A 25,348-nucleotide genomic window follows, 5' to 3' on the forward strand; every position below is an offset into this window, starting at 1 on the left:
AACAACAACCCAGGAGTCACAGTATAAATGACTTATCTCTTTCTTATCTCAAGGAAGAGGTGATTTGATCTGCATGCTTCCAAAGGAGGCTTTAAACCTGAAATCCTTTCACAGGTTTTTGGCTGCTGAATGCAGAGCAGGGCAGGTGCAGATAGGAAGGGCAGCAGGGGCTGCTCCAGCTGAGGTGATTTTACAGCAGGTTGGAACAGGCATCATTCCCTGGCCCCAGTGCCAGCTAATCCTGAATATTTTACTGTTGACCACAATTTTGGTTGGTTCTAAATCCTTTCCCCTTACCAGATGCTGGCCTGTCAAAATCAGGGAAGATAAAGCTGTGCCTGCTTAGCACACTTAAAAATAAAACCACAAACCTTTTTTTACTTCATAGCTGGGATTCTTCTCTCCTTTTTAAAGAAGGAGAAAGAACAGAGAGACAGAAATGAGGATTATATCTTGTTTTATGGCACAGCCTTCTCATAAGAAGGAATAGCATCCTGTTCACTTATCTTCTGAACATTTTTTAAAATTAAAGAGCCAACTCAGAGAAAGCCACCGCTACTTGCTGGTGAGTAGCTTTTGCAATTCTTGGCAGTGGGTAGGAAATTTATAGTTGTGCTGTACCTGCTGTAGTTCTGAAGTTAGACTGTGGCATGTAAACATTTCTGTCTAAATTACAAATTAAAAATAATATGAAAATTTAAAAACTGCCATTAGGAAAAAGTCTTTGTCCCATAGCAGTAACCACTCACTGTTTTGTGTGGTTTATTTGGGTTTGTTTTGTTAAGTGGCTTTTTTCTGGTAAGACTGCTGTAATTCCTGTCACCATTCACCATATCCTGTGTGTTTAAAAACATAATTCTCTGGATGTTATGCTGCCATGCATGTTCAGGTGAACTCCACGCCCCGGGAAGTCTCTCTGTCTGCTGGAATGCATGTTCTGTGGCCTCAGTTAAAAAAAAAAAAAAAAAAAAAAAAAAAAAAAAAAAAAAAAAAATTATTATTATTATTATTATTATTATTATTATTAAAGTGATAATTATAATAGAAGAGTGAAATAACATCACATTTCTTTTAATTTAGTATCTTGGAGCTGACATGCAGCCCTTTGTGTGGCATGCACATAGCATTGCTTGCTGCTTCAGAAACAGAGAAGGTAACCGTGAACAGGAGGGTATCACAGGTTGTGAGTGTTTGGGGGTGAATTATGGACAGGTGAAACACCCCAAAACACAGCGAGAGAAAGCAGACGGGACCAGTTTTAATTTGTTTTTGGATTGTTTAGCCTGGCCTGCTCTTGTTCAGGTGGCGTGACATGCACAGTTCTGGTGTCACCTTTTGAGTGTGGGATGACTGTGCAAAACACCCAGCGGTGGAAGGACATTATTTTTTTGCTTTTATATTTTTAATTTTAAATTGTGGGGGTTTTTTTTCTCTCTTGTCATTTTGTTTCTTGGTAGGAAGGGAAATAGCCCATCTCTGCAGAAAGTGCTGTCAGAGATGCGCTTACTCTCCAGGACACAGAATGCTGCATTTGCCTTTGGCCTTTTTATAGCACTCCTTCTGACCATGCAGTTTCCTTAATGGAGCCACATGCCTGACCCTTTTAGCTGGAAGAAACGTTTCAGCATTAAAGACTAAGAAAGGAGTTAGGGAGAGGAGGAGAGGACCTCAGGAACACTGGGGGAGGCAGCTGTACATGCCCAGGTGGTCTTGGTTCTGCTGAAAGGATGAGAGGTCTGTAAGAGTGCAAAAGAAACACTAAGTTTTACAGAATTTAATTAAATATAACAAGATTGTGTCATATAAAAGGAACTAGTGCTCATTTTGCCATATGTGTGGGTTCTTATTTGATTTTTTTTTTTAATGCAAGCACAAAGTAGAATAAAGAGGAGTGGGAGTGCTCAGCTCTATCAGTTCTGTCCTTCCATGGTCACCTTTTAAACCATTTTTAACCACTTTTAACCACTGAGCTGTTAATGTATCTGTGAGCTAGAAGTGGTAGAAAAAAGTTACATAGCAGTCAGCTCTTTCAAAATCCTGAGTTTTTTTGAAGAGTGATGCATTTAACAATTAATTAGTTTTTCTCCAATGGAATACTCCTGTGGGAATAAGTTTGGATGATGCATGTAAATTAGGCATTGCACAGATTTCATGGGTACGTTTCCCCAAGTTTTTAAAGTACTTAATTTACAAAGCAGTTTGGGGAAATTAAAAAAAAAAGAAAAAAAAAAGGGTTATTTGTTTGCTTTGGAAGTGCCATCCAAAGGTGCACAGGGAGCTGGAGCACTGGAATTCTCATTCTGGGTTTGGAGGAGAGAAAGGAAAATATATATAGGGAAATGAAGCCTGCTCCTTCATTTTGCTCTGCACACCTTGGTTTTCAGATGTTGATATTTGTGATATTATGATATGATATGTGTTGTACATGTTGATATTTGTGGTTTGGAGAGAAAAGGATTCGTACACAGGATTTGTATTTTTGTTCTTTTAAAACTTCCCCATATCAAAGAAAATTGCTTTCACACACTCTACTAAGATACGTGGGGGAGAACAGGAATATGTTTCTGGGAGTGGGAAATGCTCCTTTTTTAGGAATGCTAAGCTTTGAAATCTTCTTGGGAAGTTTTCATGCCCGGTGTGACAGAATAACGTGAAAGTAACTATAGAAGATTTAAAAGTCAGAAATCACAGTTACTGATAACTGTGCAATATTTGAGATGTGATTTTGGAACTGAAAGTTGAAGACCAGGTACACAAATCATAGGGATGGATAACCTGGAGTACATTTGGATATATCATCTAAGTTTTGAAGATATATAATCTAATTATTGTGTTTTAAAGGTTCCTGAAGCTTTTCTCCCATAAGAAACTGGGAGAAAAGTTAGGAGCAGATGGGTTTGAGCTTTCTACAGTGAACAGTTATTTATGTATTTATGACAGAAATAGAGCTCTTTATTTGTCCCTAAAATCTCAAGAAAACAAGACTGGGGGCATGTGGGGTGTCTTCAAAGTAGTAGAAAACGAAATGAATTGTCAGTGTTTGTGCAGTGATAGTGTGAATGACTGGCTAAAGATACAAACTCAGTGCTTCTGAATATGTTTGGGATGGCCAAAGAAGTCTCACAAATGCATTGTACTCGGTTTTGGTAAATAATTAAACGCATGTTGTGGGACTGCAGCACTAAAAGCTCAGTGTGAGTGCTTGGAACTCAGCTGGCGGGAGCAGCAGCCCTTGGAAGGCAGCCCCTGTCCACAGGGATTTCTCAAGCAGATTGGCTATGTTTAGCCAGCAAATATTATTCCCTTTACAAATAATCTTTTGGTTTTTACTGCTGTGAGTTTATAGGGAAGCTGCTTATCAGGGCAAGGAGCAGTCAAATGGGCTGTGAGCACCTGGGGCTTTCTTTTGCATCACACACCTGAACGCCCCTCCTGCTTCTGCAGAACTGAGTCCTGGTAAAGCAAAGCATTCCCAGAGAGGGACACCGAAACGTTTAAAGTCATCTCTGCCTTTTCCCTGAGCTGTGGCTCAGAAAACCGTGCTGCCCATAGATGCTGGTGCTGTTCTGCAGCTGGGTTATGGTTCCCAACCCAGCCTGGGTGTAATGGAACTGCATGCCAGCTTTTCTTGTGTGAAAAATGCCAATCATTTGTTTTTTAACATTTTAAAAGTTTAATAGTAATGAAATTTTTATAAAAATAGCAATATAATTACAGTAATAATAATTTGGACAATTTGCATTAGGACAATACGAGACAATAGAAACAAAGAGTTAACGGACATCCAGGTACCTTTTTCTGAGCAAAATAAGCCCAAAAAAGGACTCACATTAACAGAGGATTAACCCTTAAAAACAATAACCTGTTGCATATTCATACACATCATACATGATGGATAAATTCCATTCAAACACAGGATTCTGTCTGGTCAGTGTCAACTTCTTCCTCCGGATCCTAGGGTATATTCAGGGCTGAGCGAGGTGGGAAGAAGTTCATTTCTTCTGATAATGGGGCAATAAATTCTCTTTCTCTGAAAGATTCAGGTGCCCTGTGGCTGCTATCTCAGTGCGAGTCCTTTCTTTTTTTAGAAAAAGTATTTTACACAGCATAGTTTCTATTTTAACATTATGTTATAACCTAAAACTGTATTTAACACGCTACTTAAGAAAATTACCACAGCATCACTTTCTAACATAACACATATAATATCCATTTTAATATTTGCGAAAATATCATAAAACACGCACTTTTCACATCTTGCATTAAAGATTTAACAGGCAAAGGGTGGCCAGCTGAGCCAGAGATGTGCCCCCACAACTGCTTTTTCTGCTTTTTAGGCATGCAAACCCAAAATGCTTCATGGTTTCATAAAACCTAGCACAAAGTGATTCCAGGAAAGTCTTCTAAAGTTAAAATCAATTAGAAACTTGGTACAACAGTCACATCTACAGCTCTCCAGATTACCCCAATTTTTCCAGAAAAGCCTACCTTCTAAAAAAAAAAAATAGCATTAACATGGGCATCACTTCAACGTGACCAAAACTCATAGTTTTGCATCACGTTTTTCCTCACAATTTAACTGTGAGTGCCTTTAAGAAGTACTGAAAGTGAAGCGTGACACTCAGTTTGGGAAAACTTGGAAAAAAACCCAGCTTGGAGAACGCTGCCTTTCTCCTTTAGCTGGAGCACAGGGTTAATTTCCACCAAATGAGGCACAAGGCACTGGGGGTGGCTGTGCTGTACAGAGAGGTCCAGAAAATCCCCCTGGCTCTGGTGCAGTCCCACCTGGAGCTCATTGCACTCAGCAGCCCTAAAAACAATGGGATAATCAGCCTGGACAGCTTGGGCAGTGTATGCTGGTGCCCAGAAATGAGTAAAAGATTGTGTCGGCTGGTGAGAAAATGTTAAATTCTGTGCGAGGGATCCAACCTTTTCCACCTGTAAATGTTTTCCTCTGTGGTTGCATGGCCAAGGAGCTCCCTGATAATAATGATGAGTGGCTGAGATGCCCTCTTAATCTCCTTCAGAATAGAGGTTTTTTGGGGTTTTTTGTGGTTTTGTTTTGTTTTGTTTTGTTCTTGTTTTCTTTTCTTTTTTTCACAGCATTATCTAAAAAAAATCCCCACAATACAGAGAACAAGAAGTTTCATGGATCTGGGATTTATCCTTTGGAGTAATTAACTTAGTCCAGCTCGCTGGACTGAGGATTTCATCCTCTGTTCTTTGTGGAAAAATAATAAAATTGGTAATTGTTGCCATTCATTTTTATTTAATGGAGTGGGAGGGTTTTTTTTTTTTTCATTAGCAGAATCAGGAAATTAACAATCTTGTTAATGTGTTCTGCTCTAAGATGCTGGTTGTCTTTGCAACGCTGCTCTGCCAAGGACAAAGGAATGGCAAATAACTTTGGATAATGTAGTCTATAAATTACTTTCACCTGAAGAGTTAGTGTATTCCTGTGCTGAGCAGATCCTAAAAAAAAAAGAATGTTAATTAACTGACTGGTAGACATTCGTTTCAAAGGAAAAAAAATTAGGAGTAGGGGGAAAAATGTTATTAAGAGAGAACAGAGATATCGTCTACTTTTAATTATTCAACAGTATTTTGTAGGGATGAATAATTGCTGGCACTGCTAAAGCAGAGACAAAATATTTAGTCTAACACTGTAAAAAAAAAAACCTCTAAATGCTCGAGACAGATCTTGGATGCTTTTCCTTTGATTTGTGCAGATCTTTACTGAGTTTTGTTTTGTGGAAATCGTGCAGAACCACAGAATCAATTAGGCTGGAGAAGAGCTCTGAGTCCAACCTGTCAGTCAGAGCAGAGCATTGGTGCCAAGACATTCCTTAAACACCTCCAGGGACTGAGACTCCACCACCTTCCAATGACCAATCCCCAATCAATTTCCAATCAATTTCGCCAATCACCAATCAATTTCCAATCAATTTTGCCAATCGTCAATCAATTTCTTCACTTGTGTGAAGAAATTCCTCCTCTAGTCCCACCTCAACCTGCCCTGCTGCAGTTTGGACTAAGTGAAAATGGAGTGAGAAGATATTTTTTTAACCTTTTTTAACCTTTTTAAACCTGATTTATTTTTATTTTTTTTTTAAATATTGAATGAATCTGGTTCTACTTGTAACTTGAAAGTGTTGAATTTTGAGGACAAAATTTCCTTTTCTAACTGTTATGGCTTCACATAGAGAAGCACATTGGCTTGGATAGAGCACACTGACTGTGACAAACTCTGTAACTTCCATTCAGTTTTACTGATTTTTTAAATGTTGGGTGTTCTGTGGGGGATGTGGAGACATGTAATGCCCTCAGGGCAGTCTCTGCAAGACTGGGGATTGCTAGAAAGAGGGGAAATAGTCAAAGCCATGAAATAAATCTGTGGCTCATGAAGCTTGCCAGAGGACCTTGACAAACTGCTGCTCAAATGTTGGGTGTCTTTTTAGAAGGAATAATTTTAAAAAGCTGGAAGCCATGCTTTTCTTTCTGGTATAAAGCAGCAGTGGGGATAGCCACTTGAAATTTAGAGTAAAACTCTGCTAGATAGAGATGGGTTTTTAAAATTATTTATTTATTTATTTATTTATTTATTTATTTGTTAGTTTGTTTATGTATTGTATTATTAAATAAAAATAATAAATATAATAAATATTATATATAAATAGATACAATGATACTATATATAATATATTATATATGATATCTAATATTATAGTAATAATATTATATATAATCTATTATATTTTTACAATATAATAAATATAATATATTTATATTTAATATAATAGAATATATTTATTATAATATAATATATTATACATATTACTATTTATAATATATCTATTATATATTATGCATATTTATTATATTTAATAAGTATAATAAATATACATAATATATAATATATATAGTAATATATAATACATTATTGATATATAATATATAATAAATACTTATTATTATTGTTATTGTTGTTGTTGTTTTTGTTGTTGTTGTATGGGTTTTTATTATTCTGTCACACTTATATTAGGCTGCCTAAACATTACAGCAAGTGTTGTAAGTATATCGTTGTGCTAAGCAAGTATTAAAAAATTAACACATAAAATTTGCAAAGGCATTTCTGTGTTAAAATACACAGGAAAGAAAAAAGCCAAAACAACACTAGCAAAAGGAAGCTCTCTTTCTGTCTTGATGATGACAGTCATGATGAATAGGCAAAATTTTGCAGAAGGTTAACCAAAGGATAAAGGCAACTGGCATAAAGCTTTTATTGACTGTGATATTTATTGGGATGTGGCAGTAAACACAAATGAATAAATACTGTTGTGAAGCTGTTACAACCCAGGCAGTGTGAAGCTTTTTAGAATTGGTGCTTTATAAAAAGCTGGTGTGGAAAGAAATTGGCCATATTTCACCCCCGCAGTGGGATTTCATCCAACATTTTAACTTTTATCCAATGATCAGGTTATGGCACAGTGACAGTGGCTGCATAATTCCATCATTCCTTTCTCTTCTCTCTGAATCCCCTGCTCCAGGTGAGCTTTGTGTTTCCCCTGTTAAACTGCTGAGTGAAAGCTCAGGATCACCCTGGTCCCTTCTGGGGGTGAGGTCAGGGGGCTGATGCTGCTGCAGAGCTGCAGTTGTGCATTTATTGCTGCATTTCATCATTTCTGTAGGCCTGGCATTCCTGCAGGTGGTGTGGAATCCAGAGAGGTTTAAAGCTGCGCACTCAGAATGGTGGCTGCTGCTCTGGGGGTGAGGTTCTGACCCGTAACCTGGTGTTTTACTGGGGATTGACCCTTCCATGAAGTCTCAAATAGAAGAAGAAATAATCCAAGATGTTTAGATTGTGGGTGAAGTGCAATTTTTTGTTGTTGTTGTTGTTTTTGTGAGTTTTTTTTTTTTTTTAATTTTTTGTTGGTTTGGTTCGGTTTTGTTTTGTTTTTGGGGGGGTTTTTTGTTTTTTTTTTTTTTGTTTTTGTTTTTTTGGGGGGAGTTTTGTTTGGTTGGTTTTGGTTTGGTTTTTTTTGTGTTCTTCTGTTCGTTTTGGTTTTTTTGTTGTTGTTTGTTTTAGGTTTTTGGGGTTTTTTTGGTTTTTTTGTTTGTTTTTTTAGTTTTTTTATTTTTGGGGGGGGGGTTTGGTTGGTTGGTTGGTTTGTTTTTTGTTTTTTGTTTGTTTTTTGTCATCAAGTCTGGGCTCTGCTGCCCCAGGTCTCATTGTAATCACTACTTTACCTCAAAGAGAGACAGCATGAGAAGCATCAGGCAGGGTCAGAATGTGCAGCCCTTTCTCATCCTCCTGTTTGTTCTTTCCTACCTCGGTGTGAGCTGGGTGCTTTACAGGCCTCGCTAGGCTGAGCACTGGGGAGATTATTTTTCTCCAAAACTAGCTTATGGCTGAGGTAATTGGTTTTCTGAGGGCTTAAAAAATAAAAATTGTAAATCTGACACGAGGTCAGTGTTGGTTCTCTGCTTATCTGCTCTAGGCTGTTTATGAGAGGCATCAAATGCATTTATCTCTAAAATGCTTGGAAATAAAACCATGTAGCATTTCATGGCTGTAGATGGAACATAAAGGCCTTGTTTAGGGCCTTGGTAGGGCCTCATCTCCACATGAGGACAGGTTTACACCTTCATCTTCTGGGATTTTTGCCCCCCATTTTAGTCCTTAAGATCTCTATGAAACAGAATGAAATACCTCCGGTGGATGCCACTGGATTCCACTTTATGTTCTGTAACATAAAGTTATGAACTTTATGTTTCAGAAATCCTCAGGCTGCTCCTTCCTGACCGTGTCTGAGGGGCCTGGTGCAGCAGAGGGAGGAGTGATTCATTCACACGGGAGTGCCAATAACACACCTTGTTTAACCTTTGTTTTCAGGGACCAGCCCCCAAAGACCATCAGGAGCTGGAAACTGAATCCCACCTCTCTTTTCTCCTCCTCTCAAATTGCAGCTCCACTGTTTCACAGCTGGCTAGAGGTCGTGGTTTCTCTGACTTAGTGCCAGGACAGGCAGGGAGATGAATGTGGGCGCTGTAACCTGCCCATTCCTGCCCTCCTGCTTGCGCCCATAACCTTCCAATCCATGCAGCATAAAAAGCATAGTTTCCCTGTGCAGCAGCTTATTTTACATTTAGACATGTTCTGAAACCCAGGAGATCCAAGTATCCTCACCAGCATGAGAAGAGCTCATCCCTGATGGAGCCCTTAAAGCCAGCTCCTTGCCTGTAGGCTGATTTCATTGTGCAGCAGTGGTTGCTGGCTCAGTTTCTGTGACTTCACAGCTCTGTGACAATCCTGCTCTTAAGAACATGTCTTGGGCTGGCAGGAATTGGCAGCTGCCAGATTGGTGTGGGCTCTCAGCTGCGACACACAACTCACAGTTAATTTCTAGCTGCTGTTGGACTGCCTGCCATTCCGTTTGTGCTGTTTGACACTGCCAGGGGTTTATAAAGACTGAAAAAACTGCAGTGGAGAAGAGCAACTGAGAGTACTTCACTGGACATTGCTGGTGTAATCAGGCTCTGCTGCCACTGAGGTTTAGAAATTAGAGACAAGTCTCTCAGTTTGAAATATTTTATATGTATATACATATGTATAAAATATTTCAAACATATACATATATTTTATACAGGTTGCTTCTGCTTGCTGGCTCTCAATCCGCTCGAACAGATTCCAGACAGAGTTTGATTTAAAAGCTTCTATCAACTACATCATATTAAATAATGAAATGTCAGATGGAAAAATGAAGAAATGAGAGCAACTGTGGCTAAGTTTCCCCTGCATTTTGTATAAATCTGTGTTAAAGCCACAAGGGCAGTTCCATCCCTGCTCACCTGGGTTGTGGCTGCCAGACCTTCACCCTTTGCCTGTTCACACTTTGTTTAGGAGCACAGCCTGCTCAGGGTGTGCAAACATGTCTCTCGTCCCTCAAGGCTCTAAAGGCAAGGAATCTGTTGCCATCTCCTGTTTGGACACACAAAAAAAATCCACCCCCAAAGTCCAAGTGAATTTTTCTGCCCCCTGGACTCCCTCATCTCCTCCAGTGCTGGCCTGCTGCAATTAATTGCCTTTGTTGATCATTAGGCTTCTGTGGTTTTGCTTTTGACAGAAGACAAGTGTGCTCTGGCCTGGACAAATGTTGTTGAGTATTTTGGGGCTGAGGCAGTGAATTTCCCCTCTGTGTTTTGCTTATTTCAGTCCTGCTTGGCAGCTGAGAGCTGATGGCTGTGTGCGGTGAGACAGATAGTCCGAGCTTCTGGAAACACTTGGTCACAAATTCCTATCCATAATTAATTTATCCTCTATCTGTATCAGCAGCCAGGAGTGTAATGTGCTTGAAACAGGTAGTGACTGCCAGAAAGGACAGATGTCACAAATATTGGAAGCAAATAATTGCAGTTATTATATGGACTGTTCTGCTTTGGAGATGAGCTGCACTGAGGAGGGGTTTGAACAAGGCTTTGGCTCACTTCAAACTAATTTTTTGTCATTCTTTTAACTCACTGTTCTTCATTAGGGCCACAAATTCATCGTGTGCCTGGAAGATATTACATAAGCAAGTATGCCAAGAGTATTAAGATGTATTTTATAGAATGATGGGATATCAGGGATTCACTCTGCTTCCACTGCAGCTGTGGTAGGAGATAAACCAGGAGTTAGAAAGGAAGAGGAGCCTTTGGAGGATGTCATCTTCCTCAGAAAAACACTGGGGATTCATTTGATGGAAAAATTGAACAAATTTTAGGACTAGTATGACTACCTGAGAACAATGCCCAGATGGCATGGGAAATGTAATTAACCTTTGGCAAATGCAGCAGCTCTCAAAGTGATGATACAGAAATTCACTAAGATTCACTAGTTTATTAAGATGTTTGCACATAAAGGGATCAGTTTTTCAACTTCAGCATCAATGTTATTATAAAATACTTTTGGAGGTATTCTAATAATTTTTAATTAAAGAGCCAGAAACACGCACTTAAAATCTCACTAGTCAATGGCAAGGAAGATAAAAGTGATGGAGATAGCCTAACATAAAACAAAAAAATGATTGAATCTTACTTATCCAATTTACAGGGTGAAAAATTATGTTTCCAGCAACGGGCAAAAGCTGGGAGACATGGTACTTAATGAGGAAATTTGTTTCAGTGCTTTTCTCTAACAAGGTGTAGTTTCTTCCTGACCTGACTGGCTGCTAAACCTTGGGATGCCATTAAACTGGTAATGAAGCGCCATGCTAAAAATAGTATTTCTGCTCTCCTTTTGGTTGCCAGAGCCAGCAGAATCACCTGTATACTCCATTTGCCACCGTGTGTGAGACACCTCTGCGTGGAGGCCTCCGGGGAGGAGGAGTGTCACCTTCCCTCTGTCACACAGTGCTGGGCGCTGTGCCCATCGGGGGCCAAACGGGCAGGCAGGGCTGGGAGCTGGCGTCTGGTCCTGTGGGTTTGCTCTCCAGGATTGTCCTGGAGTGTGCTTTGACAGTCCTGAGCAGCAGCTGAAGCAAGGGAAGGGCTCCTCGTGGAAAATGGGGCGTGCTGGGTTATTCTGTTAAATAGCAGGGGATCCTCAAACTGTATGTTTCATGGGCTGTGTAAATATAAATTGCTCTTGATTAAGAGGTGCAGCTGGAGCACATAGCTAGGGCTGGTTTTTAGGGCTGTTAAGGTTTCCATTTTTAGGTTTCACTAGTGATTGTTTTTACCTAAATTCTCCTCAATTGCTGTTGCAGCCATTGCACCACAAGTGTCAAGAAGGAGGGTGAGTGAGTAGATTCCAGAAATTTCCACAGCCCTGCAGTGAGATAAAGCTGTCTGACCCTAAAAGTTTAAAGTGGTGGAGAGGACAGAGGCCCACAAAACCCTGCTGTGTGTTAGGTATAAATCAATCAAGAGTTTGTGCAAAACCTGCATCCTAAACTTCCAGCAGGGTTTTCCTTTTCACCTGTCTCAGCAGCAGGAAGGCACGTCTTGGGGGAGAAATCTTTCAGTTGCTTGTTTGCTAAGAAAAAATATTTTTTGGAGGATGAAGGAGGCTGGTAAAACACATTGCTGAAAGCAAATAAGTATTTCATCTTACTCTTGACTTCTGGCTGTTCACAACATCTCCAGAAACTCCGGAATTTTGCAGCCCCCAGGGTAACACTCGGAGATGTTTAATTACTTTGCCCTTTGGCAACAGTTAACTTCACACAGATTCTTCTGCAACAGAGCCAAAGTGCTCAGCCAACTTTTAGAATGTCCACCTTTCTGGATGTTTTTTGTGCTATCAGTGATGTCTTATGATGTGCAAGGCGGCACAAAGACATGCAAATGTTTTGATGAGGTACAAGTGAATCTTTAATAAGATTCTGCTTTAAAAGTGTGGTGGAAGGAAAATCACAACCATCGTATTCTCAGGCCCTGAGTTTGGGGCAGCTCCAGGGGATATCAGCCTGGGGAAGGGAAGGTTTCAGGACCTAATTGTGAATATTTGATGAGGAAAGGAGGCTGCAGGAAGGATGGAGACTGTTTGTAAGGGTCTGCAGTGACAGGACAAGGGTTAATGGCTTCAGACTAACAGGGAGTAGGTTTAAATCAGATATTAGGGAGAAATTGTTCCCTGGCATGGTGGGCAGGCCCTGGAATAGAATTCCCAGAGCAGCTGGGGCTGCCCCTGCATCCCTGGCAGTGCCCAAGGCCAGGCTGGACACTGGGACAGCGGGAGGGGTCCCTGCCATGGCTGGGGGTGGAACAAAATGATCTTTAAGGTCCCTTCCAGCCCAAACCATTCAGTGATTCTGATACACAAAGCCCCACCAGGCAGCATTATAAATATAAATACCCTGGTTCATAGATGTGGTTTCATGTTTCTGGGTTACACACACTCAGCTTCTTAGGAAGGATTACTAATTCTCTGGCAGTGAAAACAAAGAGCAGAGCTTGCTAAATCACAGTATAGAAATCTATGAAATGTCTTGCAGGTCCAATTACACAATAGTATATATTTTTAGCATCACTGTGGCTCACTGCTGCTCTGCAAAGTTCTAATAGTCCTATACCAAGCTTGTCTTGCTATGCAAGCAAAGCTGCATGTCAGGGTTGATTTCATAAGAAGTCACAATAACACACAGAGTAAAATCCCAGCTGATATCAGCTCAAACCCACTCCAGGCTTCCACTGACTTTATTTGTCATAGAAATAAGGCTAATACCTAGTTCTAACTCTTGTTATTTCTCTTGTTGATATTTCTCTTGGATTTGATAAGGACAATAATGTTGTCCAGTAAAATTTTACCTCTGCCATTTTGATTTAGTTCTGTCTTGTAGTTTCGATTCACTGGTGCAGCATTTTGGTAATTTTCCTGAAGATTACTGAAGAGAAATTGAATTTTATGTGCTTTATTTTGCAGCAATAACTTTTCCTTTCCAGGTCTGCACGTCAGATCTGATTTGTTTGACCGATGCCAACTTCATGTGACAATGACTAAAAGCATTCTTGCTGTGCTTCTTACTGGAAAAGAAATGGAGCTGTTCAGTCCCCACAGCATATAGTTTTATATAACACACCACAAACCCATGTAAAACCAGCTACTGTAGGGAATTATCAGTGATTTTAATTAACTCACAAAATCCCCATGTGTTTGTCTCATTCTGGACTGCAGTGCAAGTCTTGGAGTTTGATGAAAAACTCTTTCCCCTCCCGCAAACTGAAGTTCAGAGGGAAATCTTTATGTAAATATTGCAGGAACCCGTGGAGTCCACACTTTGCTCCTGCTGAGAGAAACAGACTGATGTGGGAACAGGGAGGGCTTATCTTCCCATGTGAAGGAAAATGAAGCAAGAATATTTTTAGCTGCTTTTGGCTGAAGGGTAAAAAGGGAAAAGGGAGAGGAACAGACCTGCATTTGGAGGCATTTTGCTTTTTAAAGTGTTTTCCCCTTTTTCCAAACAAGATGTTTGGAAGACTAACTTCCCCCATTGCTAAACATCAAACACTCAGCTGCTGCTGCCAGCTGAAACACAACAAGATAAAATCATGCAGAGTGAGTTCTCTGCGGGGAAGGAAAGTGGCTTGCTGGATGGCACCTCCAGAAACACCCGGGGTGATCCCACAGCCAGAGAACAAGTGAAAGCACAGATTCCACATGTAAATATATTAGTTTGGGACATGCTTTGCAAAGCCTCACACAGAAGCCAAGTTTCGTGTATTTGCAGACTGCCACGCAGGTGGTTCATTGCTGAATAAAACATGAGAATTCAATCCACCCCGTGGGGTTTTCAGTCTTGCTGTAGGAGTGACAGACACAGTGCCTGGGGAAGAAGAAAAAGATCTTCTGAATGTACTTGGTGCATGCAGGCTTCAGTGCAGAGCACCAGACAAGGTTTTTAGTAATGCAGGTACCTTGCAGACAGGGAGATGCATCACATGGAAAGAAGTCCTCTGTGGAGGAACTAAATATTAAATTTTTACGCAGGTGAAGACTAAGGAAGAAAAGAAATTAATATGAAGGTACCAGAACGATTTCAGGTTAAATTACAATGCATCACAACTGAGGTATGCAGGGTGTGATAATAATCTTCGTTTCAAAACTGGAGTCTTAAAGACAAGTTGTGCTCATTGAGCTTCTAATGAAGCTTTTCTCAAATGCAAGACCGATGCAGCCAATATTGCCCGACTCTGGAATTAAAATATAAAGCTATTAAAAAGAGAAATGTTTTCAATTTTCTACTTACTTTAATTTGAAAGTGGGTTTAGTATCTTTTCCAAGTCTCATTCATTGAGCTGTTTTGCCATCAATAGTGGGAAGAATAAATGCAATAATTGTAATAGGATCATATTCATGCGCAGTATTGACTGCAGGAGCTGGGAGAATGAAATGTGCTAAAAACAGTCAAATAATTAACTTAGCAATGATGAACAGAAGAATTAGCATTTTTCTTAAGCTGTCTGCAGAATTACCATGACCACATTTCTCCAAGTATCCCCCATAAGCAGTTAAAAACATTTTGCTTTTTTTGCTGGCTCTTTTTGCCCCTCAGTTATCAAACTCTTGCCTCCATTATCTGCCAGCACCCTCTGTGCTCTCTGTTGCTCAAATTCTTCTGCAAACAAATTTCTTGGTCACAGCTCCAGAATCTGTGTGGCTTTCACCACTGTGAGCCAGGTAAACCCATAATTAAAGAGTTATTTGTCAAAGAGTTAATTTACACAAGATTTACATGAACTGGAGTTCATTACCAAACCCTCAGGTATTAACTATTTACACCATTTGCAGTTTAAATGAGTAATTTTCAGCTTGGCCTTGCCTTGCAGGAGGAATCAGCTTGGATTCAGCTGATATTTACCCGTGTGAGCAAAAACAGAGGAGCCAAATTATGGATTTTTCACGTGGGTCAGGGCAATGATCTGTGTGATGCTGGCAGCCCTCCTTTCAGCCTTGCAGTGGAAATGGGGAGAGCTATTTTCAACGTGAAAACGTGGCCTTGGGAGTACATAAACATTTAACTTTTGAGCTGTTTTCCCCTGAGCTCCATCCCAGAACTGTGGCACTGAGTCCAGACTAAATGTGGGGAAGGTCAACAGTGACAGCTCCAGCAAATGCAGCACATCTGGATCAGATCTGACTGAATTTGCCCTCCAAAGACCTTGTGTTTAAGAAAGACTTCAAGACCCTATATTTGACAGAAACACTGGTCCTCACACTGTCTCCATCCTCCCCATCTGCTGAAGGAATAGTTGAAAACATCCAGGTGTAATTTCTGCTCAGTTTTTGGTGCTGTGTGATTCTCAGGGGGTGGGGTGAGCACCCTGCACTCTCAGATTTTGCCATTTCTGACAAAACAAGCAGCAGGAATGAGGCACCTAAATGGAGAAGAGGTCAGAGTGCAGAGGCACTGGCTAATGAAGGTCCTCTGCATTAAAACGGCAAAAAAAAAAAAAAAAAAAAAAATTGGAAATTGAAAAAGTAAGGTTTTCTGATGGAATCTGAGGTGCTTGCAGAGAATTTGGCTGAAAGTTTTGCAGTTCCCATGATGAAGGAAGTGCCTCATCAGTGAAACACAGAGTGCAAAAAAATGCTGTCACTCTCCAGGACAAAGTGATTTTTAGAGATGAACCCTGGCTTCAAGGACTGACATGGAGTTCTTTGTCCTTTGACAGCTTTGAGAGCAAATTAAATTCTCATTTTTCACGTTTTAGGCCAAGAAATGCTTGACTCATTTGTATAAGGTGACCTAATTTGGGAGGGGAAAGAGAATCCAGAGCTTTCCAGTGCAAAAACCCCCAAACTTCTGGGCCTTTTAATATGCAGTCTTTATTATAAAGATAATTATATATCTGCTTATACGTAGCTGATGCAAATTCTTTCACTGCATTTTGGTGCCTAAGTGTATAAACAATTGTGATTTAAGTAATTTTCTGAGGTATAAGCAGGAATTTTGTGGAGACTAAATACTGGAGTGGGGATCTGAAGCAGATGTGGCAATGAAGAAAAGGGAATTTAAGAACACATGTAGGTACCTTTGTAACCTGTGAGGAAAGGCATTTCTGCTAGGAAAAAAAAAACTAATAGAAGGAAAGAAAACATACATATTTCCCTATACCTTGGGGGGAAAAAAAATCTATTTCCAGATCAGTTGTAAACTGAATTTGTTTCTTCTGGTTTTTTTTTATTTATTTATGCAAGGCTAAAATGCCGCCACCACAAGTACTTCTGGTATTTATTGTCATCTGAAAACTTTCATTTCAACAACCAATAAAAGGATGCAAATCTAAGCAAATGACCCAAGTTAGTGGCTGTGCAGGCATATAAAGCAATTTATTAAAAAGTTCACAGTGCCAAGAAGGGAGTCTGTTGCTGTCATGGAAAGTGCTTCAAGGTTCAGTACCTAACAAAATAACAATGATTTATGGGTGGGCACTGAAGTTTTCAAGGCATGGTCAGACTCTTAAGGTCTGCTTTTGCTGAACTGCTTTGTGCTGCTGCCTCAAATGAGCTCTCAGTCTTTCTGACGTGCTTGTTCATAAAATTGCACTTTGAATGCAGCCTACGGTGTGGCGGCTTTTAAAAGCCCCTGCAGCTCTCTGCAGTCAGACCAGATGAATGGGAAATGCTGTTTACAGCTTTGGATAAATTAGTAAAACTAATTTAAAAAAATTTAAAAATTAGTAAAACTAAGAGGGCTGAAAAAGAGTAAAATTGCCCAATGACATCTGGGCATTTTGTGCTGTGCTGCTTTCTGTGTTAAGTTAAACACCTTAACTTGAAACCTGCCCTCCTCCTCTGGGGAACAATTGCCACATCTTCCTCTTGCACCTTGCAGTGGTCTCTCAGAGCTCCTTAAAAGGTGGTGTGTGATGCAGCAAGCTGGATGCTGGTGACCAAAATGAAATTTTCTCCATCCTCCTTCTCCTGTCCCCGTGTCCTAGAACTGCAGTGTCCTCTCTCACCGATGCCTTTAGAGCTCCAAAATGAACAGGTCAGGCAGCATTTTTGGGTTTTTTTTCCTCTCTCCTTGTGCTGAGCCACATGTCATTATCAAATATAGGAATCAATCTTCTCAATTTAGAGAGATTAATTTTTTACTCTGGGGGCTTGGGGTGTGTTGTGGTGTTTCAACTGCAATTGCCAGTTACTCCACCAATTTCTTCACTCAATATTTGTGTGTTTGAAACCAGGGGGGCAGCCTTGAAGCTCTGTGGTGGAGCCAAGAAACACTTCAAACTATTCCAGATGTGAACATCCTAGAAAGGACATGCATAAAACTCGATTTTTTAATGCTAAAATAGGATTTTCAGGTGTCCCAGGGGTTTTCACTTTTTAAGAAATAATTCCACCTGTGCATTCCACCTTCACAGTACCCTGCCTTGTCCTTAGCAGTGAAAATCCAGGAGGTTCCAGAGTGCTCTGGAGTGGAGGATTTTGGTTCTTGTTCTGTATTTGTGTTGTGGGAAGGGGAAACAGGGATCATCCAGCAGCTGTGTGTGATCCAGTGAGTGCAATGCCTGTTTTGGTCCCTGGGCCATCCTGAAGGGTGGCATACAATTATTGTCTAAACAATAATTATTGTCTAATTATTGTCAGTGAGGGACAGCTGAGTTTCTGTTCCCCTTTTGCAGAAACAAAGGCAACACTTGAGCCAGTGGAGAGCATGGAACACCTTTTGCACCCAGCCTCTGGCAGCTGCATTGCTGGCACAAACATTCTGAGATTTCGAAACATTTATTTGAAGCGTTTACTTATTACCTAGAATGCAGCAATTTGCATTCTGAGCAGCCAGCCAGGATTGATAGCAGAAAAGGAGGTGGGAGATGCTCCTCCATGATTTGCACCATTTCTTCCAGCTCGCAGTGAGGTGGAGAATTCTTTGTGTGATTCAATCTGCTGACTTGTCCCAGGTGAAAAACTGTCCACACTCCCCTGGGATCCAAAAATCTGGAGTGAACTGCGCAAAATTATGTGAAATTGCATAAATAGTATAAACAAACAAACGATAACAATCAGCACACACATAAACAAATTATATTATTTAATATAATAATATGTATTATAGTATAGTATATACTATAATATAATATATTATAGTATATACTATACTATACTATATAATATATATATTATAGTATACACTATATATAATATGTATAATATATATTATATATATAAAATATCATAATATACCAATACTAATAATAGTACTATATAATATATGATATAATAATATATATTATAGCATAGTATATATTATAGTATATAAATATATATTATACTATTATACTATAATGATATATTCTTATATAATTTTATAGATGCATACATAATTCTAATATTATAATATTAGTATAATATTATAATAATATTAATATAAATATAAATAAATAATAAATAAACAAAAACACATCTCTGAAAGCTTCTGAAAACTGGAGGGCACTTTAAGATTTTTTTTTTTTAATAATTTCTCTGTGTGGGTATGTATTTGGGATTTTTCTGCTGGTGTGAGGGAAAGTTTGGTTTTGATTTGGTTTACTGTTGTTGTTTTTATAATTATTATTAATATTAGCATTATTATTTTGGTTGTCTTTTTAAAATAACCCAGTATTTCTTGGGAAAATGTCTCCAGATGGGATGCTGGTGGTTTTTCATGCATATTTTTAAGTGTTGAAGCTGATTGATGCAAGCTCATGTCACATTTCTTGAAACTAATGGGGTGAACTTGTGGGAACATGGAATAAGAAAGGTGAAAGGGTTTCCAAGTTTCAAACCATGACTGAGAGGTGGGGAAAAATGCTATTCTTAGCAGAGGTGTTGGAAAAATAAAAGGAAAAGGGAGCAACTCCACGAGTATTTGTTCAACATTTGCAACGCACTGCTTGAAGTGTAAAGATCATTTTGGCTTGTGTCAGTCCCAGCCACTCGCAGCTCCAGCGGGGAAAGAGCCCTGCTTTAAAAAGCTCTGCTGTGATAATTTAACTCATCATTAACCCTGATGATGCTCTGTGGGTCTCAGAACCGGGGTGAGCTCAGGCACAGCCAGAGAGAGTGCAACAAGGATTCCAGCTGTGCTCCAGGTGGCTTTGCCTTTTAATTCCATTTCAGGGCAGTAACTCTGGTTTTCTACTTCTTAGTTGGGTGCAACTCAATTGGAATGGCAGTGGCTTGCTCACTTGTTGAGCCTTGTAGGTATTTTGCTTCAGAATTTATAGATCTCTTAAATAAGAATATACCATCCTGTAAGTCTTATGGGGCAAAGGATGTCTTCTGCACTTGAATCTTCTACATAGCTTCATCAAGCCCTCAGGTGCTTGGTGGAGTTTGTTGGTTACTTTGTCATTGTTTTTACACCTACTGCATAAAGAAAATACCTGCAACACCTTTATTTTTACTCTGATAGCCATAAACCCATATACATACATACATATATGTGCGTGTATATATATACATACATACATACATATATATATATATATATACATATATGAAAAACTACAAGAGTGAAACACAGAAAAGAAAAAAAAAAAGAGCTAAATACTACCATACATTCATCATGCCAAATTCAGCCACTTTTTCTCAGAATTTTCTGGTGTCTGGAACAAATATTGATATTCTGTCTCACCCAATGTAATCTTGCTTCTCTTCAGAAATACCAGCTAAACACATCTCCCTGGTTTTGTTCTTTATTTTCTCTTTTATTGAGGCATTTTTGACAGATTTCCGCTTATTTCAGGTGAAAAACTTCTTGACATAATGCATACATATGGTAAATATTGACTTTGGGAGTTTGTGGCTGTTAAAATTTACAATTCCCTAATGCCAGCTTTAATTTGGGATTTGCTTAGGATCTCTGTTCTTCTCGGGACAACTAATCTCCATTATTTACCATGGGTTTCAGTATTAAAGCACACATAATTTAATTCTATAATTGTATCACTTTTCAGGCACATGCACTGATTTTGTGTGAAAATGATTCGTCTGAATTCAGAAAAATGTGTTGTAACTTTCAGCTTCCTTTTAAAAAAAGCAGAAAGTGATTACCTGAACCTTCCTTCTTTTTTTTTAAAAAAAGTAGAAAGGGATTACCTGTATCTGCTCTGCCAAAGTGGGATATCAATGCAGTGCTGTAGGCAGAAATTTGAATTAACATTCCTGAGATAAAGCCAGATAATTTCCTGTGTGCTTTAAAGCTTTGCATTTAGTTGCATCTTCTGATGCTCCAACTCATCAAGTGACTGAGGGATGTGTTTGTAAAGGCCTGGATGGCCATTATACATGAAATTATAAAACCACTGTTGTACTTAATGGGGTCAGTGAAGCAATCAGGATAAAAATACATAATTCTGCAGCGTGAGTCTGTAAGCATGATACTTCTTAGGCTTTTTAAGTTTAATGAAGCAGCTACTCAGCAGCTGAACGTTCTTGTTAAACAGTCTCAGCATGGATTTTAAAACTAAAACTGAACACCATGGTCTCCTTGGAGAGTCTGTGGCTCTTATTCTCTTGAAATGTCTGCATCTTTTATATGTTAATGGTTTTGACATCAGCCATTTGCTTCATTTTCATTGTAAATGAGGCCCAGAGTCCAATTCCCTGCCCCATTCCCTGGACGCTCTCTGCCCTGTAAGCTGTCTCATCAGCCTCCAGCTCCTTCCCTGGGGGATGTGTGGTCTGAAAACAGCTGAAGTCGTCCTGCAAAACAAACCTATTTTCCTCTTTTAGATGCCTTTCTAAGAACATGGGTCCCTGTGTGAAAACTTGTGTGGTGCAAATGGTCCAGCATCCACACCAGTCCCCACGTGCCCCAAAATCTTTCTGCCAAGGCTGTCCCTTCAGGGGGCTTCCCAAAGTTGGTGCTGCTCTTCCTCAAATCCAACAGAGCCAAAACACAGGGTTTTACCTAAATCCTTGGAGAAACACCCCTGTTTGCAGGGTTTTGTTCATGTTTGGCTTTTAAAGGTTCTTCTCAGCTGCAGTGCTGACACCATACAGCCATGGTGAGTGATGCAGAACACTTTTTTTGAGGAGAAAACTCCTGATTTTAACATGGGAATATCATCCTTGCAACCTGCAAGGTTTACACGGGACTGCAGCCAAGTGTGCCAGGGCGTGCTAGGGAACCTTTTGCAGAGGGATTAACCCACCCTGTGTGTGTGTTTGTGGGGCCTGACCCAAAAGGGAGTACGGCAGGGACACAGCCTGGTGGAACCCTCCAGGACAGGCACACCCAGCCAGGAGCATCCATCCCACCATGATATCAGCAATTTACACACTCAGGCTCCTTCTGGTTGGAATCTGAAATGCAGGGAAATCTCAGAACTTTAGCCTGTAAGCCAAAGCTTACAATTAAACAAAAATTTGATCTGAGACCTGTGACGATGTTCACAGAGGTTTTCAGGTGAGGGAAGAGAATGTTGACTTCATGTTCAGAAGGCTTGATTTGTTATTTTATGATATATATATTACATTAAAACTACACTAAAAGAATAGAAGGAAAAGTTCACATCAGAAGGCTAGCTAAGAATAGAAAAGAATGATAACACAGGCAGCTGCCTCAGACTCTGTCCGAGCCAGCTGACTGTGATTGGCCATTAATTAGAAACAACCACCTGAGCCCAATCACAGATGCACCTGTTGCATTCCATAGCAGCAGATAACCACTGTTTACATTTTGTTCCTGAGCCCTCTCAGCTTCTCAGGAGGAAAAATCCTAAGGAAGGATTTTTAATGAGAAGATGTCTGCAAAAGAGACCTTGGAAAAGGCTTCCAAACTAGATGCTAGAGGTGAGAATGTGGATTTATAGTTTAGAGCAGACACACGTTAAGTGGAAGAAAGTTTAGAGTTTTAGAGTTTAGGATATAAAAATTAAAATAGTTCCAGAGGTAAACAAGGAGTTTAGGATGCAGCACTGTAGGTTTGAGTGTCATAACATGATTGGCTAAGGAAGCTTACACTGTAGCATGGGTCCATATGACAAAATATTTAAGGATAGGGTCAAAAACATAAATATCCTTGTTGGCAGTGTTTTGTTGGTCTATAAATCCTTAAAAGGTCTTGTAATTAGGGGTCTTGTAACCTTCTGAGCCATGGGGTGAAGATGTGAGCCAAATTCACCCTTCCTACCTATGCAGAAGATAAGAAAAATAAACCACATCATCAAAAACAACTCAGAAGTCCTGTCTCAAATTCCATCCAAAATTCCCCACAATTGGATAATCACACTTGTTCCCAGCACAGCCCTTCCTTCCCAATTGCCATGTGTGAAAGCACTGTGCAAAACACACTCAGAGTGATGTGAGAGAGAGCAAAGCAGAGGAGAGAGGCACGGGCAGGCTGTGATTTCTGCCTCACCTTGTGGCATAAATTACTGCTGTGCAGGCTGTGATTAAGCAGGTTTGTGTGACTAAAACCCTGTACAGGATTAATTGCCAGGTCTGTGCTCTGCTGTGGGTTGGTGATAGAAGACACTAAGCAGCACAGAAGTGTTTTCAAAGGGGATTTGAAGCCAATCAGACATTTTCTCCTCCAGCACATAACTTTCCCCCTCGGCAGAGAGTGGCAGCCTTTAAATTTGGAAGTGCACAGACTGTATATACCTTTGAAACATTTGGAGGGGGAGTGACAAAAGGTTCAGCCTCTCTGTTTATCACTCATGACTTCAGGAGTGTGCAGAGAGGAGAAGGCAAGGTTGCTGCCTCGCTGCTTGTGGGATGTGCAGGCTGTGTTTTTCTGTGACACCTGTCACGATCACAAACGGGTTTTGTGATGGTTCGTAGGGGTGATCTCAGGGTGCAGAAAGAACCAGCACGGCACAGGGGGTTTGCAGTGGCAATCAAAACAAATGCACCTTTATTGAATGACCACAGCAAAATGTGATAGAGGGATTAAGGGAGAGAAAAAGATAGAGAAAGAGAGAGAAAAGAGAGAGAGAGGGATATAGCTACTGACGTAGAGACGAAGTCCTTTGGTCCAGTCCAGTTGAGGATCTGCCTGTTACGTCGGGGAGATCTTAGAGGCACAGTTAATCTGAACCCCAATTATACTCTTTTTGATGGGGGGAAGGGGGGGTGCATTTTGCAATTGAAACAAGTGTAGTTTACTGTATCTTCAGGGAGGAAAATAAGGGTACACACAGTCCGAGTTTGGCAGCAGGCGAGAACCATTGTTTTCGTGGTCCACTGCCTACACCTGCAACATCCACCTTGCTTTGGGCAGCTTTCCTCCCCCCCTGCACACCTTCCCGGGGTTTGGGGGTTTCAGTCCCAGTCTCTGGAGGAAGGTGAGAGGGGCCTTCTCACACAGGGATTTCATGCCTCGGTCCCTTGATGAAGAGGCTTCTTACATCTCTCCTTGTCTGTCACGGTGGTTATGAACAGGTGAGAGGGCTCTTCCTTTCGAGGGGGACCACCCTAAAGCTGAGGAGCAATCCAGTCAGGCTGAGAGGTGGGGAGGATTCCAGAGCTATTGTGCAAAAGGGCAGGATGCCCTCTGAGCTCAGTGTAGCATACAGCAAACAACACCTGTGAAAACAGTAACTTAGCACTATGCTTTCAGGTCTCAGGGCCTTTGGTATGTGTAACTTTCTCCTACAAAGCCAGAGATTCAAGACAGTGGGTTCTTCTCTTCAGTGGTCCCCAGTGACGATCGTAGGGCAGATGAGGGAAAATTTAGACAGACCGTCACCACACCCAATACTGCAAACCCCCTTTCCCTGCTGAGATGCTTCAGGAACCGGGGGCGGGCACTGAGGGAGGCTCCTGCTCACGGCTGCTGTTGGTCAGCGAGGGAGGGATGTGCCCCACAGCACCTCCGTGTCCCCATTCCTGCCTAGATGGGGACCCGCTGCCCAGCGCCATGAGGAGCAACCGCTGCAGCCACCTGCCTGGAGTGCCTCCAGACCATCCCCAGCCTGCAGCCCCCGATGGGAAGAGCCTGCCTGGCAGCAGCGGGGGCCCGGCCACCAGCTGCCCCCAGTATGTCATGCAGGTGTCCTCCAAGGATGGGCAGCTGCTCTCCTCCGTGGTGCGGAGCCTGGCCGTGCAGAGGTGAGTGAGGGGCACAGGGAGGGACCGGCCCTTCCCATGGGGTGTGTGGCTAAACCCCCATTCCATCGTCCTTGCTGCAGGGTGCATCATGCTTCCTAAACAGCTGAGCAGCAGCACAAGCTGCTTCTACACCAGTGCTGCAGCTTCTGTCGATGTCCGAGGGATTGACCTTTCTTTTTGCTGCTGGTTTAGAGAGGCAGATTAGTGGTGAAATACACTGTTAATCTACGCCTTTGAAGCATGCTTGGGCTGGCTTTGTTCTCATTAGAAGCAAGAAGGGTATTCTGATGTGCTTGGCCTTATCCAGACTTGATGCTTGGGTCAAAATTAAATTTGTTTTTGCTGGTGGTGGTGAGCTGGAAAGACTTCATGGATCTCAAAGCAGTGCAGAAGAAATACCCACCTGCAGCCCCACAGCAGGGCTGTGTTTGGCACACATCTGCTTGTATCCCTCCTTGACCTGTCTGTGGGATGTCCCAAAGAGAGGGAAACCCTTTCCAGGGAGAGGAGGCTTCTGCCTTCATGTGCTTTTCTGAAGTCATTGCCCTGCCTTCGGGGCGCTGCAGGGCAAGGTGCTGCTCCTTCAGCAGTCCTTCACTGTTGGCCAGTGAAAAAAACATTTATGTATCGAAACAGGACAATCCCTGTGGCAGGGAGGAATGATGAGGACACTTCCAGCTTATCAGAAGGCATATTATATTATATTATATTATATTATATTATATTATATTATATTATATTATATTATATTATATTATATTATATTATATTATATTATATTATATTACATTATATTACATTATATTACATTATATTACA

General features: G+C 40.7%; 1 protein-coding gene across 1 annotated transcript in view; it reads left to right on the plus strand.

Moving 5' to 3' along the window:
• Positions 1-25,348, plus strand: part of MARCHF3 (membrane associated ring-CH-type finger 3) — a 62,399-nt gene that overhangs the window by 15,632 nt on the left and 21,419 nt on the right. Inside the window, exon 3 of the mRNA XM_058823813.1 lies at positions 24,316-24,529. Within this exon, the coding sequence (XP_058679796.1) occupies positions 24,339-24,529 (191 nt within the window). The 5' untranslated portion in view covers positions 24,316-24,338. The remainder of the gene's footprint in view (positions 1-24,315; positions 24,530-25,348) is intronic.

Source organism: Ammospiza caudacuta, chromosome Z (genome assembly GCF_027887145.1).
Source record: "Ammospiza caudacuta isolate bAmmCau1 chromosome Z, bAmmCau1.pri, whole genome shotgun sequence".
NCBI lineage: Eukaryota > Metazoa > Chordata > Aves > Passeriformes > Passerellidae > Ammospiza > Ammospiza caudacuta.